Source organism: Eutrigla gurnardus (genome assembly GCF_963514095.1).
Source record: "Eutrigla gurnardus genome assembly, chromosome: 9".
Taxonomy (NCBI): Eukaryota; Metazoa; Chordata; class Actinopteri; order Perciformes; family Triglidae; genus Eutrigla; species Eutrigla gurnardus.
Genome location: NC_139923.1, coordinates 17,351,817 through 17,371,138, shown reverse-complemented (window position 1 = coordinate 17,371,138; position 19,322 = coordinate 17,351,817). Strand labels below are relative to the sequence as shown.

Genomic DNA, 19,322 nt, shown 5'->3' with positions numbered 1-19,322 from the left:
CCATCGTAGCAGCAGATGAATGCTGTCTGTGGACTGAACGGCAACAATGAGAGTGTGTGTTTGAAGAAACACAGTGATTTATTTCTCAGTTAGAATGGATGGCTGAATGCTACGAGTGGTCCAGGTGATACCCTGGTGCTCAGAGTAACTCTGGACCCTGTAGTGGGTTGGTGGGTTGGTGGGTGAGGTAGAACGCAGCTGTGGAGGATGTTGAGGGGGTGAAACAGCAGGAAGCATTACTCACAGTTTCCCAACAGTCTTTCATTTGAAACTTTAACTATTGCTGCATTGGCAAACACCTAAAAGCAGAACCACTGAGGTCGGCCTGACACATGATGTAATTTTAGCGTGTGTGTGGATTAACAGAGGATTAACATAAACGACAACTCTCAGTAGCAGACACACGATACATGACGGATGCAGTCGCTATTTATAGATGCTCCTTTAACAGTAAAAAACAGTAGGTATGGAGGTGTCGGTACGTCGGTGATGATGGGTTTTTTTTCAAAGTAGTGACAAAATAGAAAAATAAAAAAAGCAAAACACATGCTCTGTTAGCTCCCTAGCATTAGCATTACACTCCAAGGGTTACAAAGCACGACTGGAATGTCTTTTTGGCTAAATCAGACAATGCAGATGTTAATACCAGATGTGTAAACAACAACAACAGAGATGTGGATGTACTTGTCACATTTATCCATAAAAAGAGCATAAACCTATGGAAACGTTAAACAGTTGACAGTAGCTTTGTTTAACTATTCACACATGAAAACACCTCATGGTTGTATTTGCCCTGGCTTGAAGAAAATACAAATACAACTATTAAAATCAAATAAAAATCAAACAAACAGCAAGTGTGTAATATCTAGAAGTGTAGACATGAATCCGACCTGTCAATCAGGTCATCACTCCAGCAGCTGACACGTCGCCTGTCAGACAGACAGCCAGCATGTTGCCTGTCAGACAGACAGACAGACAGGCAGCTCACTGGCACATCAAGTTCTATATATAATATACATAGTTAGCAACCGGCTGCTTCAGCAAGCAGCAATCTAAGAGAAGTTCACATTTTGGTTATTTCCAACCGAACATTTCCATAAGGGAATGATCAATACATATACATTGATGCAATGCTAACATGCCAATACGACTGTAACCACCAGTCTCCTGCTCACAACGTCACCCCCATGTTAGTGAGATGGTTCGACCCAAAGCTGAGAGCCGTTCTGACCAGTGATGAAGGTTAATACAAGTCAGTGGTGGGGGGGGGGGGGGGGGGGGGGGGGGGGGGGTAAACGTTGAACTGCAATAGATTCTGGGGGAGTACCTTAAGCACGTGATCAGGGTTTTGGCTTTGGTCAACACAACTCCGGCAGCAGCCGGCGACTCCTCTCAAGGCAGGAAGTAGATGGAAGTAAAGCGTGGATGGCGGCGTCTTCGTCAGCCTGCAAGTGCTCCTCCTGCCAATTGGCTCAACGTGTAAACGGTCTATCCAATCGTTTCGCTCCATTAGACGGCCCAGATCTTCTTCTGCTGGAAGTAGGCATCAAATCTGGCCTGGGCATACTCCTACAACACAGGCAGGTATACATGAATAGAGATACACATGAGCACTAAGAATTCAGCAAGAATTCACTATTAATTTACTATTTATTCACTAAGAATTCACTGATTAATCACTATTTAGTTTCTAATAATTTACTATTTATTCACTAAAAATTCACCAATAATTCACTAAGAATTCAGTAAGTGTTCTTACTGAGTGAGATGAGCGATTAGTACATAACCCCGTTCAAACATTACATGTCCACACTTGCAATTGATTAAAAGTTGATGTTTAGAGCATCAAATTCATGCCCCCAAATACTATTATTATTGCTAATAATATAATGTAATGTAAAATGCAACAAAGGAACTGAGACAGTGATCATTCCAGTGATAATGTGTCAGGGCGACATGACCTCTGACCTCTTCATTACACACTAAATATTGGTGCTGCATCAGTTCTGCTAATGTCTGCTAACCTGGCCATCGCCACAGTTTACAGACAGTTGTGTTTCCCTCATACCTTTAAAGGTGTATAATCCCTCACCGGCTGCTTAGACAGATACAATTTGAATTCACTGTATCAGAGTCAAACTAACATGGCCAACGTTTTATCGGCCTGCGGTTCACGTAAGCTGCCTGCGTATGTTTCCATAGTTGGTTAATTTGATTCAAGTAGTTGATTACTCAACAGTTCATTATTCATATCTACCCGACTGAAAACTAAAGACTGTAATGGTATTACAAAAGTACTCATATCGGTACTTGGTATCATCAAGTACTGAAAAGTTCTTACTTGTACTCGGTCTGACAGAAAGTGGTATCAGTGTATTGTTAAATGAGACCATAAACTCTGAGATAATAAATCAAGAGAGAAGTAAGGTCATTTTCTCATAGACTTCTATACAATCAGAATCACGTCAGATCTGACACGTTTCCCCTTTAAAGTAAATGTAAAACTTTTACTTACCAGGTATCCAAACTTGATGGTGGAGAGCTGAGCCTGGATGATAGACCACAAGCCCCAAAAGAAATGGGATGCCAGAGCGAACCTACATAGAAAAGCATGATGTCACTTCCCCCTTCTGTTTTACTCTAGTGAGTCATGTGTCATGTGGTGTCACGTCTGCTCACCTGTTGACCTCCAGGTGAACCTCCTCCTTCAGCTTCAGCTGGTCCTCAGCACTCAGGTTAGCAAAGCCTCGGTCCGACTCACGCAGGTAGCTTTCTATGAAAAGCAGCTAGAAGAGAGACAGGACACGAGGACATGAAGACATGAGGACACGGGGACATGAGAAATAAGGAGACAGGACACAAGGACATTTGGACACAAGGACATAAGGACAGAAGTACATAAGGACACAAGAGCATGAGGAAATCAGTACATGAGGACATAAGAAGACATGACAAGAGGACATAAGGGCACCAGGACATAAGGACACAAGGACATGAGGACATCAGTACATGAGGACATAAGAAGACATGACATGAGGACAAAAGGACACAAGGACATGAGGACATCAGTACATGAGGACATAAGAAGACATGACAAGAGGACATAAGGGCACCAGGACATAAGGACATGAGGACATCAGTACATGAGGACATAAGAAGACATGACATGAGGACAAAAGGGCACCAGGACATAAGGACACAAGGACATGAGGACATCAGTACATGAGGACATAAGGACACAAGGGCGCAAGGACACAAGGGCGCAAGGACATGAGGACACAAGGACATGAGGACATTAGTACATAAGGGCACCAGGACATAAGGACACAAGGACATAAGGACACAAGGACATCAGTACATGAGGACATAAGAAGACAGGACAGAAGGACACAAGGACATGAGGACATCAGTACATGAGGACATAAGAAGACAGGACATAAGGACACAAGGACATGAGCACAACAGTACATGTGGACATAAGGGCACCAGGACATAAGGACACAAGGACATGAAGACATTAGTACATGAGGACATAAGGGCACCAGAACATAAGGACACGAGGACATCAGTACATGAGGACATAAGAAGACAGGACAGAAGGACACAAGGACTTAAGGACATCAGTACATGAGGACATAAGGGCACAAGGACGTGAGGACATAGATATGAGGACAAAAGGACACCAGGACATAGGACATGAGGACACAAAGACATAATGACCCACCTGCTGGGCCTTGGAGGGGAAGGCCTGAGCGTCGACCTTGAAGAAGGGGAACTCCTCACAGTTGTAGTCGTACATCCATTCACAGAAGTGGTTTCCGATGTCGAATCCTCTGCAAGGTGAACAGATGGAGAGAAACACTGAAGATGCTTCATCGTTACTTTCTGATCGACATCTGTACCGAGGATCAATGTGTTTTATCAGATTCTCTTCCTTTTGTACAGGCAGACATTCGTGTCACTCGAAACTGAATAATTTAGACTCTGAATCTGAATTGCTCAACTTGAATGATTGTATTGAAAACACTTGAAATTGAATTTATTATTTTAAATCTGAAATGATATCCTCAATGAAAAGTTGGCTCTATATACTCTGACATTCAGTTCTCTTAACTACATTTTCACACTATTTTCCTGGTCACATTCAGAACTCCTTTTATTTGAAATAGCGTGGTGTTTCAGGAGATGTCCGACGCACAAAGACCTGATTCACAGGTTTGCTTACACGTGTAAAAACAATACTCTTTATGTAAACATGTGATGACATAACTGCAGCTGTTTGATCGGGTTGATCTAGCACCGCTTACATGCTTAAACTAAAGACTTAAACGTCATGGTCCAGTTGGCTAATCGCTCTGCATACTGTTATGTAATTATTCATCTCGGGTGTGTAAAGGAGCCAGCTGATTCCTGTAACAAGACTTTATAATTCATCTGCTGTCTGAATATTATTGAACTCCAGCATATATATATATATATATATATATAGAGAGAGAGAGAGAGAGAGAGAGAGAGAAAGAGAGAGAGAGAGAGGGAGGGGGGAGTTAGAGAGAAAAGGGGAGAGAGAGAGAGAACAGGGGAGAGCAAGAGCAGGGGGGAGAGAGAGAATGGGGAGAGACGGAGGGAGAGAGCGAGAGAACGGGGGAGAGAGAGAATGGGGAGAGAGAGGGGGAGAGAGAGAGAGAGAGAGAGGAACAATGCTGTTTCAGGTAAAAGTGTGTTATTTTTCTCTTTCACTAGGAGAAACTGAGGATTTAGGGGAGCGACTCTTATCAGTGCCCAAGACCAGGACGGATGGACTGCAGGTGTACGTGGTCTGGCACTAGAGGAGCCCCCTTCAGCATGATGATTCCCATGCCAAGAAGTCCTCCGGCTGCTCAGAGGGGGTCTAAGAACTGGGTCTATGTCACATGTGTTCACATGTGTGCTGCTGCTCACGTGTTGGCACGGGGGGGGGTGGCTACAGACGGCTGCAGAAGTGTGTGTGTGTGTGGAGCCAAGGCCACTGGGTCCTATTGTTCGCTGTATAAATGAACCATTCAGGAGGAACAAACATTTAAAGAGAGCTGCTGGAAACATGCATCTATTTAATCTGGATCTTGTCCTGATCTGGTCTCTAGTGGACTCCTTTTCTTCCAGCTCGCCTGTAGCAGAAAGAATGAGGTTTTTGCGTCCTCATTGCAGGATTGTTGTTACGTAACGGCTGCGCTATATATCTCAGCAGAGGGCGGCAGCCATGAAGGATGAGAGAGGAATACTGATGGAACTTGACCACGGCTGAATTCCTCTCCGTCCCGTCTATCTGCAGCTTTATCTCACTTTCTGGCTCAGTGTCTGTATCACTGTATCTCTCCCTCCCACATTCTGCAGACTCAAGGTCAGCTGGGCTGCCAAAAGTGTTGGGAGGACGACAGTGTTCGCTACAGCAACAGCACTTATAGATGGTGGGTCGCTGTTTGTTTGAACAATAAAGCCTCCCACATGTTCAATTTTAAATATATAAATAACTGATGAAATATTTTAGCAAGTGAATACATTGTGTAAAATGAAATGAATAAAATAATATATTAAATCATTTGGGAAATCATTCATTTAATTTTTGAAATTTTTTACATTTCAAAATGCCCTTTAAAGTCTGTGATGTCAATGATATTAATATTTAATATTGCCCCCTCCAGAGTCTCCATCTTTTATAGCGAGGTATTTCCAGTGAAACAGGAGGGGAGGCGGGGCTTAAAATTATGGAGGAATTTGATTTGATGGTTGAAAAAATGAGTCATGACACTAATGGTTGTGATTGGTTGGTACTAGCCGATGAAAGCACGTGTCACATTTTGTTTTCCAGGAAGAATACATTTTGGATTTTGATATAAAAACACAAAGAAATATATTTTTGATGATTTTTCAGCATTTATTTTTAAATACAATCAATATGGGAATGTGGCCTAAAAGAGCATTTTTCATTTGGGCTCGACTTTAAGCTGAAAACTCAATAACTTATATTGACTAACAGATTTAGTCACTTTAGTTAAATACGGCTGAAGCAAGCAGATGGGATGTAGTGGCCAAAGGGTGGAATTACATATTCTGGGTCATGTGATGCGGGTCCAAAAGGACATTTTCCTTGATAAATCATCTTCCCTGTCCGAACACGTAATTAGCCCTTATTTAAATAGTGAGGTCATGAGGTCAACAGCCGCATCCAGAGTTATTCTCATGCTGCGGTTCATGTGAATTAGGCCGAGCACCTCAACTCACCTGTGCAGCTGCTTACTCACCTATAATTAGCTGCTTACTCACCTATAATTAGCTGCTAACTCACCTGAAATTGTAGCTGCTAACTCACCTGAAATAGCTGCTAACTCACCTATAATTGTAGCTGCTAACTCACCTGTAATTAGCTACTAACTCACCTATAATTGTAGCTGCTAACTCACCTATAATTGTAGCTGCTAACTCACCTGAAATAGCTGCTAACTCACCTATAATTGTAGCTGCTAACTCACCTATAATTAGCTACTAACTCACCTATAATTGTAGCTGCTAACTCACCTGTAATTGTAGCTGCTAACTCACCTATAATTGTAGCTGCTAACTCACCTATAATTGTAGCTGCTAACTCACCTGTAATCGTAACTGCTAACTCACCTGTAATTGTAGCTGCTGTACTCAAAGTCGATGAGCATCAGCTTCTGCTTGTCAGAGCTCTGGCGGCCTTTCAGCAGCAGGACGTTTCCTGTCAACAGCAACAGATATATGTAAATATATATCTGATAAAGAGAATAACAAACGTAGAGAGGCAGATATACGCCATCGGCGACCGTCGGTTTTACCTTCCTGACAGTCGTTGTGGCAGAAGACGACCGGTGAGTGCGTGGACTCCAGGAGAGACCTGAACCAACAGAACAAGTCCACAAGTCAGGTTTAACTGAACTGGACCAGAGAAGATTCAGATAAAACAGATCCCAAGTGATTTTCTTTTTTAATCAGCTGTTTGGTGGATCGGATTCAAGCCCATGTGGTTCATGTGGATCCAGATTAGTGGGCTGCTAGAATGAGTGTTCTATTAAATAAAAGTCATTCACAATGACAGACTGTTTACATTATCATGTCATGTTTACATAATAAACTATTATACATCGAGTAGAGAAACAAGCTGCAGTAATTTATAGAAACATAATTGAACACATTTCTCTTTAAATGTTGTGATATGAAGGAAGAACGTTCCTACTATGTGCTGTTTGTTATCCACTCGTGTGTGTGTGTGTGTGTTTGTGTGTGCGTGTTTTTTCGTATGAGGTCACAAATGTGATCACATGGTCACATTGTGGGGCCAAATGGCAACTTTTCATATCCCAAGAACGTAAATCTTCTGATTTGATGGTGAATGAACAAAGTCAATGTAATCAATCAATCAATCAATCAATCAATCAATCAATCAATCAATCAATCAATCAATCATCCTGAAAATCAACCTGAAAATCATGTAAACACAAATGTGTGTGTGTGTGTGTGTGTGTTTGTGTGTGAACATACTTGAGCATGTCCACTTCCTGTGGCAGGTTGTAGCTGAGGAAGCGGTTGAAGCGACGCAGGTGCGATTCCCTGGTGAAGTTCAGCCTCATGACTTGGCTCAGATACCTGGAGACAAGTGTTAAACAGACATTTCACTCACCGTGTCCCCACAACACGTTATCTGGTACAGCAAAGTCAATGAATGAGGTCAGAGGTTATAGAGACCAGACCAGACCATGTGGAGAAACCAGAGACTGTCTGTGCTCCCCCAGAGATGAGATCTGTAGTCCAAACAACAAGGTAAAGCTCTCTCACACTGTTAGCCTAGCCTAGCACCCACCAACCAGACTCCATTCAGAAAACAAGCATTTTAAAAGTAGCTTGTTACTGATCACCATCATTATGGTATATTCAGCATCCTTTACACCTGTTTATTGATAATAAATCACAGCTTAATCGTTTATTCTGGGTTTCTCCAGCTGTGGTAAACCAACCCACGTGGGTCTAGATCCAGTGAATCCAGCTTGGTGAAATCCCCCGAGCTCCTCCGGATGATGTCATGAACCCAGACAGGACGATGTTTGGTTTCCTGGTGTATCTGACTTCATACCTTTATGACCAGTAGCTGACGTTAGCTAATGTTGGCCAACTTACGTATATTGTAATGTTAATGATAAGAGTGACTCAGTTTCTGAGTCACTCTTCTCATTCTCAGCAATCGTCATTCACATGATGACATACTGTTGAAGTGTGTGTGTGTGTGTGTGTGTGTGTGTGTGTGTGTGTGTGTGTGTGTGTGTGTGTGTGTGGGGGGGGGGGGGGGGTATCCCTGTTTGAATCTAACACACTCACAAACCAAAACTGCAAAGTTTGGCAGTCAGTTGAAATTCTCAGCGTCACCACTTGACAAAACATGGCTATTCTGCTTCCATCAAAGAGGAGAAAAACATTTTTGATCTCTGAATCCTTATTCTCTCCTGACATGGAAATGTACTGAATCGGTCACTGGACAGGAGACATGAGTCATATTCCTAATACAAATGATAAGCCAGCAGGTCCTTTCACAGATAATCAGCCCAACTAGGAAACAGACTTTATCACCACACTTAATATTGAGCAACGTAAACCTTGTATACACCCAGCAAATGTTGGAAGTAATTAAACCAGAAGTACATTCTGATAAGACAACTGTCAATAAGTAATCTGTGACCCGGCGACTTGCTATCTCTGGCTCCGAAAGCTCCTTCATGTAGACTATGTGGAGAGTATAGAGGCGATAGACTTGGACAGGGCGGGATCATGGGATACGACTGGACAAGACGGGACTTACTTGTTCATGGTTCCAAACAGCCACTTGGGTTCTTTGTTGAAGGGCATCCTCATCCCATGAAACTTGGCCATCTTCTCTGCGACCTCCGCTGAGATGCTAGCGTCGCTCAGCTCACACGTGTCCAGTTTGCGACTCTGTTGACAGGATATTAACAACAGCTGTCAAAACATTGACATTTTTATGTAAAACTACACCGCCCAAATCACAAAATGGTGTACAGAAAAAACAGAAAAATGCAGCTCTCTCCCATTTAAGATGCGACAAAACTCACAGATCCACTTTTATTTTTTAAGCACATTATATAAAAACTAAAATTAAGACGCCGATATTTGATCTGGTTTTGTGTGTGAGTGTGTGTGTGGTAGTGAGTGTGTTTATGTGTTTGTGTATGTGAGTGTGTGTGTGTGTGTGTGTCTGTCCACAGGTAATTGTGGATTCTGCTGCAGCAAACTGTTGTGATATTCTGGGAGACCAGTTCTGGCTGCATCAAGAAACTCTCATGGTGGCTGTGAGCGACTCTTTCTCAAAACACCTTTTATTTTATGTTTTTATGACTGCCTGCCTTCACTCACTCCTCTCAACTGGCCCCCAGCTGGTCGGGGCCGCTAGTGACAACACAGCTGAGCCCCAGCGACCCCCCCAGCCTCCACAGCGTGACCAGAGACTGAATGTTACGATAAACAGAATGAAACAAAAAGAGACTGGAGGGTGAGTCCATCGTTCATGCTCCTCCCACAGCATTCAGGCCCCTCCCACTACAGATTCACACCCAGAAGGTTATCCAGGTCCTGGTAACCTTAGGTTAATCCAAGAGGCTTCTTTGAAGAAGTCTAACTTTAACTGTTGAATATCATTCAAAAATAAATAAACAAAAAAAGTTATTTTCTGCATATTCTTTGTTTTCCCTATTGGACTGAAAACGTATCGAACCTTGACCCAAGAACCGAGGTACAATCTAACCCGCTTATGAAACGTCCCACCATCTTACTGTTGAACACATCGCCACCACCCATCAGTGCTACTCCTGCTGCTAGCTCGTGAGTTTAGGTCTGTTTTGGTTGGATGTATGTCTGAATACATCACCAGTAGAATTTCAGTTTGGATCAAGTGTGTTTCTGGATGTCTTCCAGACCTTTGGTTAGCTCGGACAGTTAGCTAATTGTGAGTTGACTCAGCTGTTCAAACAAGATAACGTGAATCTATTTGAATAAGGTGCTGCTCTTTCACAGTTAACTGGCAGCTACATGATGTCAACAGGGGTCAACATGAATTTCTTCCACGAGTAAAATGAATTGTGTAAGGCTAACGACTGGAGAGCAGATGTTTAATGGTTTATTAATTCTCTCCGAGCATCAATCACTGATGCATGATTGAGTAGAACATGGTATGGACGGTCCCGACTGAACCTCATTCCTAACACATCAGATAACTGCAGGTCTGCAAACCAACTCTTGTTTTATACTGAAGACAAGCCACCATGACATTAACAACTCACATTCACATCATATATAATCATGACTGGAAATCGGTTGTATAACTTAGAATATTAGCAAGGGGTAGACCTTTGATACCTTTCAATGGAAGAAGTAGATGAGAATTTTGCCCAGTTAAGAGGTCTATAATTGGCAAAATTCTTTAATACCTTAACATTAATGTACACAACAATAGCACAATATAAATAATTACGTACCCACCACCTCTGTCAGTCTTAATTAAAATCTGAAGTAATTTATTCAGACATCCCTATTATTCGGTCCACCACAATCCTGTTTATCCATATGGACGTACAGAAACAGAAACATCCAGACTTACAGGGACGTACTGCTCCAGCCGGCCCTGAGGGAAGATCCCGTAGAGTTTGGGTCCGAGCTCCCTCTCCGCCAGGATGGCGAACATCACGCTCTCCAGCACCATGGCCTCGGCCCCCTGAAACACAAACCGGGGGGCGACACTCAGCACAGAAACATTTACAGGATGGAAGCCGCATCAGCGCTGTAAAGAACAGAATCAGAAGAGTTTGTGGTGGAGGCAAGAGAATTCTGTGTTCACACCTTCACATACAACGCATTCGGGCATGACGCGTTGCGAATATGTGAAATTTCATGAAACAAAGTTTAAATATTTCAATTTTTTTTTAAACCGGTGTTAGCAAACATCACGGAATGCAAATATTTGTGTGACACAATTACATATAAAGTCAAGGCAAAGACTCTGCTGTGATGCTAAGCCAATCAGCGTTGAGATTCACAAGTCAAGCCTCCTCTCCAGCATGTCCATAGAAGATCGTGTACTTCTGGTGGTAGCGGTACCGACTAGTACCGTGACAAACATGATTGTTTATCTTCATGAATTGTTAAGAAGGTGAACAATATGACGATGATGTGATCTAAAGTGGTTTAAAAAGGTAATTTCCTTTCAACTCGACTTTTAAACTGATTTAATTTCCTTGTGCATAAGAAATGCTCTCAGCTAATATGTGTTTATTGAAACTAACACTATTCTCTATGATGTGGCTGCTCTGCTGCGCTTGAACGAAGAGGAATGCTGTGGTTCTGGTGAGTCGGTTCGGCCTGTCAAGGCTGTGAGGGGAACACAAAGGTCCGGTAAACATCCGAGGAAGGGTTGGCACGCTCTGAGGACCAGTCAGCCTCGTCTTTGTTTCAGACACAGAAACCAGTTCACTGGGAAACCTGTTCACTGGGAAAACCTCCTCTCAAACCAACATGGCTCCATTCTGATTCTCTCTCGTGGAGCAGACAGGAAGCCACGACTCTCACTAACTAGCCGGGAGGCCCAAACTCACAGTCACGTAGTATTTTTATCAGAGAGGAAGTCTCTCCTTCCTGAGTCCCCCGTTTGACCTTGTTTCAGAAAGAAATATGTCGACGGGAAGTCTCCTTTTGTAGTCGCATCATTTAGTAATATTTTCTATATATTTTATACAGTCTGTGGGTCGGTCACTACAGTGACTCACTATCGCCTCTCATACAAGCGGCACTACAGACTGCGGCTATGCTAAATACATGGCCTTTGAAGTAATATTCTTGATTCAAGGGTAAGTGATGCAAACACACCAGGTTAACAAGTCCCACACATGGAGCTGATGGTGCCTACTGACTGACCGACAGCCCCCTCCCCCCCTGACGGTCCAGAGTCCCACACAGGGACCTGGTAGGTTAGGGTTAGTGTGACCTGGTGGTCCCTGTTTCCAATGGCGTTTCTTTGTTTTAGCGTTTTGTTTGACCGGCTCACTCTCAAGGCTTCTTCCTCCGGTTCAGAAGTTAATCATCAACATGACATCTTCACCGTGCAGATAGAGAACATTCCTCAACAGCACAACTTCCTGTTTTCTGAAAGGAAGCAGCAACGTCGTCTTGTCTCTCTGCTCAAACCGTCTCTGGATGTTGGACTACATTTGAGTCTGCGTTGTTGCGCTGGTCCTGTATCAGCTCTGAGATGTCCACGGACTTGGGCCCTTACAGCAGGTGCATTGTGGGCTGCCGATAGCTGCTGCTTTAACCTCAATACTTATCTGGTGTAAATAAACTCAAATCCATCTGAATGGAGTAGAAACAGTGAGACTTTTATCTGTGTGAACTGTGAAAGTACATACGTTCTGTGATAAGAAATGATGTGTTTGTTATGTAACAGCCAGTGACCACAGCTTCGTCTGGATTATTACATACATGTGCTTGGATGGCACTCTTTTTTTTAAGATTCTTTCTGGCATAGTCACCTTTTATTAGCAGTGGACAGATAGGAAACAGGAGCAAAGGACCTCCGGCCTGGATTCGAACCGGGGTCGGTTGCTATATGTGTACGTGCGTACATAGCATGCGCTCTAACCACTTGGCCACCTGCGCGCCAGGATGGCACTTTTGAGGCAGACTGTGTCGATAGTTATATTGATGAGATAATGTTGGAGAAATACTTTATCCTGAATGTATCAAGTCAAAAGAGAAACAAGGAAAAATAACGGTATTTCAAGTTCCTACTAGAACCCGTTCACATTTGTAATAATTATTTATTTTCCCATCAGGCTGTGCTGCAGAAGCTCTCAACATCTTCTATACCTCCTACCCCTCCCTCCCAAAAAGCCCAGTCTACTCTGATTGGTCAACCTCTTACTGTGTTCTTCAGAGATGCCCCCCACACACACACACCAGAACCTGATACCAGCAGTTTTAATAGTGATAAATTAATCTCAGCCTCTTCTCTTCAGCTCCTCTTTCTCATTTATGTTCGTTTCCTCAACACGCAGATCCTCTCTCAGCAGCTTTGTTTGGGGGCGGGGCAGGTATTATGCTAATGAGGTACTTTTGTTTGAATGGGGGCGTCTGAATGAGTGGAGTCTCTGTGATGTGATAAATTAATCTCAGCCTCTTGTTCTTCAGCTCCTCTTTCTCGTTTACGTCGTCTCCTCCACACGCAGATCCTCTCTCACGGCTTTGTTTGGGGGCGGGGCAGGTATTATGCTAATGAGATACTTTTGTTTAAATGGAGGCGCCTGAATGAGTCTCTGTGGGGGAGAGGGAATCCCTTTGGACCTGGACTTTAAGTTTTGACTCTCTGGAGACCTTTTACATGAACACAAAACTAGAAACTCACTGAAGGAAAGAACAACAACATAATAGATGTGTTTGTTCTATTCTTATATGAAATTATGTTCATTATAAGTATATGTTTTATTATATATTAAGTATATGTAGTGGTCACACATGTGTTCTGTACAGCAGTGACGTGAGCACGGATTAATACTATCTAATCCCAACAGGATTAATCTGACTAGACAGCATTGTTAGAGCAGGTTATGCTGAGACTCAGGTCAGCTGAGCATTAGCCTCGATGCTAACTGAAGGCTAGATTAGAGGGATGGGGGGCTGTCGTTCTTCAAGGAGCGATAACAATAGCCAACTGGCCGATGACCACACCACGGTCACATGACAGGGGGCTGTGGTTCAGCCACGTAATGTGAGGGTCAAGGGTCGCGGTGACGCAGTGTAGGATGAAGGAATTTCTAGGTCACACGGCGGCAGCAACGCTGAACATCCTGTCTTCATGTCGCTGTGGATACTTTAATAACCTCCTCACATACGTTTCACTGCTGTCGTCTCCTCAATGTCTCAGGTTCAAAATTCTTTTTTCATTTTGTTCACAGATATGAGTCAACTTTGGAGGGAAATGTCTGTTTGTATCACTCCATAAATCAGAAAATACTGTCAACAACAGCCATAGAAAAAAATATTTTCACATGTTTTAAGTAGTTAAGTGTTGTATATATCAGATAACGAAACCCCAACATAAAACCTCCAGAATATGGATGGTGGGTGTAAGTGTGACTGAGGATTTCTGGATCAGTCAGAGAAAAAATAATAAAGTCTTATAAAACTGGTAACTGCTAAGACGTCTCGTTTCTTTGCACTTTCAGTATCACTCCACATCAAATTTAAACTAACGTGGTTGCTTAGCAACAGTATCAGGGCTGGGAACAGGTCACAGATACGCTAGCTGCTAAAATGCACTACGAACTGTAAACATTTAAGGTGGACTGAGCGGTTCCCATGTAGAGAAACGAGCTTCAACAACATTGCCCAGAAACTCACCGACCACAAATCTGTTATTTCTTATAACTGATACACATACAGGAACATATGTCTCTGATGTAACCAAATTAGTAGTTATTATAGCGGTAACCCCAGTTCTATAATTAAGTATCACTTAAACGTTCAAACTTTATTACATCGTCATAAAAGCTTCATCCACCCGACCCCACATTTAACTGAGCATTAGAAGTGGTGAGCTACAGTAAATTGTCCGAGGTTCAGAGGCTTGCTTAAGGACACTTGGGGACAGGAGGAGCTGGGGATTGAACCGCCAACTTCGCGGTCGGTGCAGATGTCGGACAGAAGCCAGTGAGTGCTGCGGTGACATCATCGGGTACTTACTTGGTAGTGGTTCTCTTTGTTGGACTGTCGGATGTCTCCTTTATTACAGGACATCTATCAACAGAAGAGAAAGGAAAAACTGCCCATGAGTACAGGTGAAACAGTCCATCAGGGTCAACATCCAAACCTAGACCTGCACACAGTCCAGCATGGGGTCTAACACACAGGAGGACAGGTCAGACCTGTACTAGCTGACTGGTGTGTTCACGTGAGTATGTTAAGTGTTCAGATGTGTTCTTGTGTTCGGCGGAGAAAACGAGAACATAACACTACGAACATCGAGATGATCGGACGATGTTTCCTGTTGCGTTGAGAACACCGCACAACAGGAAGTTATTGAGTTAATAATTTAATAAATGTTTAAAAGCGTGCCGCCGGTGTTCTGGTTTAACCAGTGACTCTCAGCTGTCGCCAGTTAACATGGTCGCTGGTTAAAGCAGAACGCCCCCTGGAGTGATTGTGATCCCGAACACGTAATGACCTGCAGGACGCCGCCTCCGTTGCCAACACTCCAGCACATATTTTTGGTGATGTCAGTCGTAAAAGTGTCTATTGAAGACTAAAGATAAACATATTTATAATTACAGTCTGCTCATCAGCTGTTGACATATCTGCATCGCTGAGAGACGCTGCCTGAGACACATCGGCTTTGTTTGTTCATCAGCAGCCGTGCACTCTGACCACCACGTGCACTTCCTGGATCACATGAGCTTTTTGATCAGACGTCCGTGAGGCTGCCGTTACCACAGTGACATGGCGCTGTTGCTCGCAATAAAGTGTTACGGTTAGCTTTTATTACACGGCCTTTAGTTAATACTTAATGCATATTGGTCCTCAGGCAGCCGGAGTCCGGTTCTCGTATCGACCAGAGGAAACAAGAACCGTCCGACTGCAGCAGAGAGATTACAATGTGGCGTTTTGAACTCTCGACACTCGATACATGATGAAATCACTGCAACGCGGCAGGTGACAGTTATCTCTGTGTGTCTGTTACACTTAGCAATACTGGGACGGTGACCTGTGGACACGCCTGCCACGTCACCACCGCCGTCCCGACCACGAGATACACTATCACTCTGATTTAGTGCAACGACAAGCCGAACGACTGACCTTCCTTGTTGCTTTTATTAATTTAGTTTTTTTGTTGCAGATGTGCCGATTCACCCGTTTTCCCCCCTCTAGTTCAGATAAACTTGCAGACTTCTCGGAGAAGAAAGGAGACAGACAGACCTCACCCATCCGGCATTACCCCCGCCCGCCATTGCCCCCCGCCGTTGTGCTGCGTGAATCAGTGTGTGTTACGTCGTTAGGCTGAGACTCAGATCTCATACTGTACCGTGGGTTTGGTGGGTTCACCTGGGAACTAGAGCGCCCAAGGCAACGCTCCTTTGGGAAGCCTACGGCAAAGAACACATGCATGTACAGCCATGGGGGTACATCATCATGTACAACAATGGCTAACACGCGCACACACACACACACACACACACACACTTGTACACACACACACACACTTGTACACACACACACACACACACGTGTACACACATGCACGCATGAACATGCTAACATAAGCATCAACAACCTCTTGGGGGGGGATTATCTGCAGATTGGCTGGTTTCTGTGATTATCAGCTCAGTGACCTTTGACCCCAGTTACAACAAGTCAAACATGCTAATCGCTAGTTGAACCACAATCACTGTGTGGTTTTTATTTTTCTGTTGTTAATTTGTTGGTGCTATATGGACCGTTTTCAATGGGCTTGCGTTGCTAGGGAACAGCTTGGATCCACATACACTGCAACAGGAAGTAAACTGGGACACATTTAGAATCATTAAAAAAGTCTAGAGCAGCACTCGTCTTCATTTAAGTGGAGCTGAAACGTAATTTCTAGAGTCTCTAGATGTTTCTCTGTTATAGTCAATTTAATTTATATATCCCCAAATCAAGCAGAGCCAAAGCTGCAGATGGATGATATTATTAGTTGGTACGAGCTGATTTTTATCTAAAAATACACATAAATTGATGTTTTTCAGCATATATAGTTATACAGGTGAAGAATATGATCTGAAATGGTTGTTTTTTCTCACACTAGTGAGGAGATCTAGCTTCTCAGACACAAATACCTGGTGTAGCAGAGGTGTAGCAGTGGCGTAGTAGTGGTGTAGATGTAGCAGTGGTGTAATAGTGGTGTAGCAGAGGTGTAGTAGTGGTGTTGCAGTGGTGTAGTAGTGGTTTAGCAGAGATGTAGCAGAGATGTAGCATTGGTGTAGTGGTGTAGCAGAGCTGTAGCATTGGTGTAGTAGTGGTGTAGCACAGATGTAGCAGAGATGTAGCATTGGTGTAGCAGTGGTGTAGTAGGTGTGTTGGTGTAGCAGTGGTGTAATAGTGGTGTAGCAGATGTGTAGCAGTGGCGTAGTATTGATGTAGATGTAGCAGTGGTGTAGCAGTGAACAGAGGTGTGGCCCCCACCTGCAGGATGGCCCCATAGAGGCGCAGCAGGACGCTCCGGGGCTCGTCCCCGACCGTGTCCAGGCCATCGGCGAGGCTGCACAGGAAGAGCTTGTTGCTCAGTCCGCCCCTGGAGGACAGACACACGAAAATGTTATTGTAGTCTCTCAGGAACAGGTTCAGGATCACAGGGGCATAACAACACAACGGGACTGTTACACTCTCACTTGTTTTAAACCCTTAATCCCCATGTTGTCAGATTAGAGCAGCACAACGGACAATATCACCAGAATTTAAAGGCTGTTCGTGCATTTTTATTCTTTTGTCTCCAGTGGATGATGGAGGATTTAGTGATGAATACATGACATCATATTAACATGTTGTTCATCATCTAATCCACATTATTATATATTATATTATTATTATATATGAATACCCCCCCCCCCCCTCCCCCGGGCTGCACCCCTCACACTAACGAGTGAACATCATGTACCTGATGACGGTGATGTGGAAGTCTTCCTCCACCAAGCTCTTCCAGGCTCCGTGCAGGAACTCTCTGCACCACTGATACGCCTTGCGCTGCACGTCCAGATCTGGCTGGTCGGGCCGCACTAGCTCCTTGCAGTCTTCCTCAGTGTCGGGCTGGACCTGCAGGGCGTTCTCGGTCACCAGCAAACCCAGCGACATGGAGGGGGAGGAAGAAACCCCGTTGATGAATTTCGTTTTCATTTTCAAATGAAAAGAAGAAGTAGAAAAAAAAAGATAGAACCGCAGATATTGTGCGTTAAATGCGTCACTGTGCGACTAAAGTGATGCGCGTCCTCGTGCTGCTGCTGGTTTATTTCCGGGTACTAATTTATTATCTCTGTAAATATGTGGAGGACAAACAGTTGTTTTCTGTTTCTTTATTTCTCTCGGCCGTTAAATCGTCGCGTAGGTTCGCAGAGGAGTCAGATAGCGGAGACGAGCAGCGGGAGGGAGCGCGCACCAGACAGGAATGCGTGTGTGAGGGGACGCGCCGGTGTACAGACGCGGTGGGAGGAGACCGCTGGAAGGTGGTCACATGACACTGGCCCCTCGTCTTCTCTGATTGGTCGGCTCGGACACATCCCCTCAGGACCAAAACAAACCCGGCGGTGCGTTCATGGTCCGTCGAACACAGAAACATAAAACATCCTAATCTCACCGTGGAGCCCAGGAAGAGAGGCTGTTGCCTGGTAACAACTAATGGGGATCCAAATGAACAATAAACTGGAGGAGTATGTGAAGTTCAAGAATATATCGAAACGTTTTTTCATAAGCATGAGCAAAAACGGCAGATTGACAAATAATACAGACTCATGGATCCGAGAACGAGGAACAAAGAGACCTCTCTCTCTCTGTTACACGCACACACACACACACACACACACACACACACACACACACACACACACACACACACACACACAATGCCCAGGTTGTGTACATACATCTATTGTTAACCAAACTGGTTAGATAATGAATTATTGGTAATCGGCTCCTGTATTCCCGTTCCATACATATGTAGATGTGGATTACAGCCGTTAGTTGGTGGTGGGACATCTTTGACATCTTTCACCTCTGATTTTAAAACTCCTGGCTACGAACTTGAGCAGGAAGTGAAGCAAGGTGGACTTACAAAAAAATACAAATCAGTAAATAAATAAGCCTTACTTCTGAACAAACTTTCCCTCCAAAAATGAAAACTGGAATTTACATTTACTTATATGCAGGTAAAAATACACACTAATTATTTGTTTTAAACATTTAGTGTTTAATATTCGCTGCTGTCTGTCCCATTTGGAACTACAGAGATGTACATTGATCGACTGGCATCGAGATCAATCAGTGTGGGTACTCGCTCTCTCTTTCACTCATACACACACACACACACACACACACACACACACACACACACACACACACACACACACACACACACACATACATATATATATATATATAAGGGTAGCCTATAGAATCCCATCTAACAGGATGTAACTTTTTGATGTAATGTCTGGGCTGTGAAAGTTTCTCTTATCTGTTTAAGAGAGGAGAAG

At 43.7% G+C, this 19,322-nt stretch overlaps 1 protein-coding gene across 2 annotated transcripts in view; it reads right to left on the bottom strand.

The window, feature by feature from the left end:
- Positions 1–508: 508 nt before the first annotated feature.
- The window catches only part of chka (choline kinase alpha), a 130,224-nt gene continuing 111,410 nt past the window's right edge, over positions 509–19,322 (bottom strand). The window contains exons 3-14 of one of the 2 annotated variants that reach the window (XM_084017408.1): positions 17,735–17,915; positions 17,263–17,371; positions 14,791–14,844; positions 10,658–10,771; positions 8,846–8,979; positions 7,537–7,641; positions 6,834–6,892; positions 6,649–6,736; positions 3,725–3,833; positions 2,680–2,786; positions 2,516–2,597; positions 509–1,569 (exon numbers count right to left, since the gene is read on the bottom strand). In XM_084017408.1, coding sequence (XP_083873534.1) covers positions 1,510–1,569; positions 2,516–2,597; positions 2,680–2,786; positions 3,725–3,833; positions 6,649–6,736; positions 6,834–6,892; positions 7,537–7,641; positions 8,846–8,979; positions 10,658–10,771; positions 14,791–14,844; positions 17,263–17,371; positions 17,735–17,915 — 1,202 coding nt within the window. In that variant the 3' untranslated portion in view covers positions 509–1,509. Of the gene's footprint in view, positions 1,570–2,515; positions 2,598–2,679; positions 2,787–3,724; positions 3,834–6,648; positions 6,737–6,833; positions 6,893–7,536; positions 7,642–8,845; positions 8,980–10,657; positions 10,772–14,790; positions 14,845–17,262; positions 17,372–17,734; positions 18,189–19,322 lie in introns of those variants that run through there. The other variant, XM_084017407.1, reaches the window with a different exon arrangement.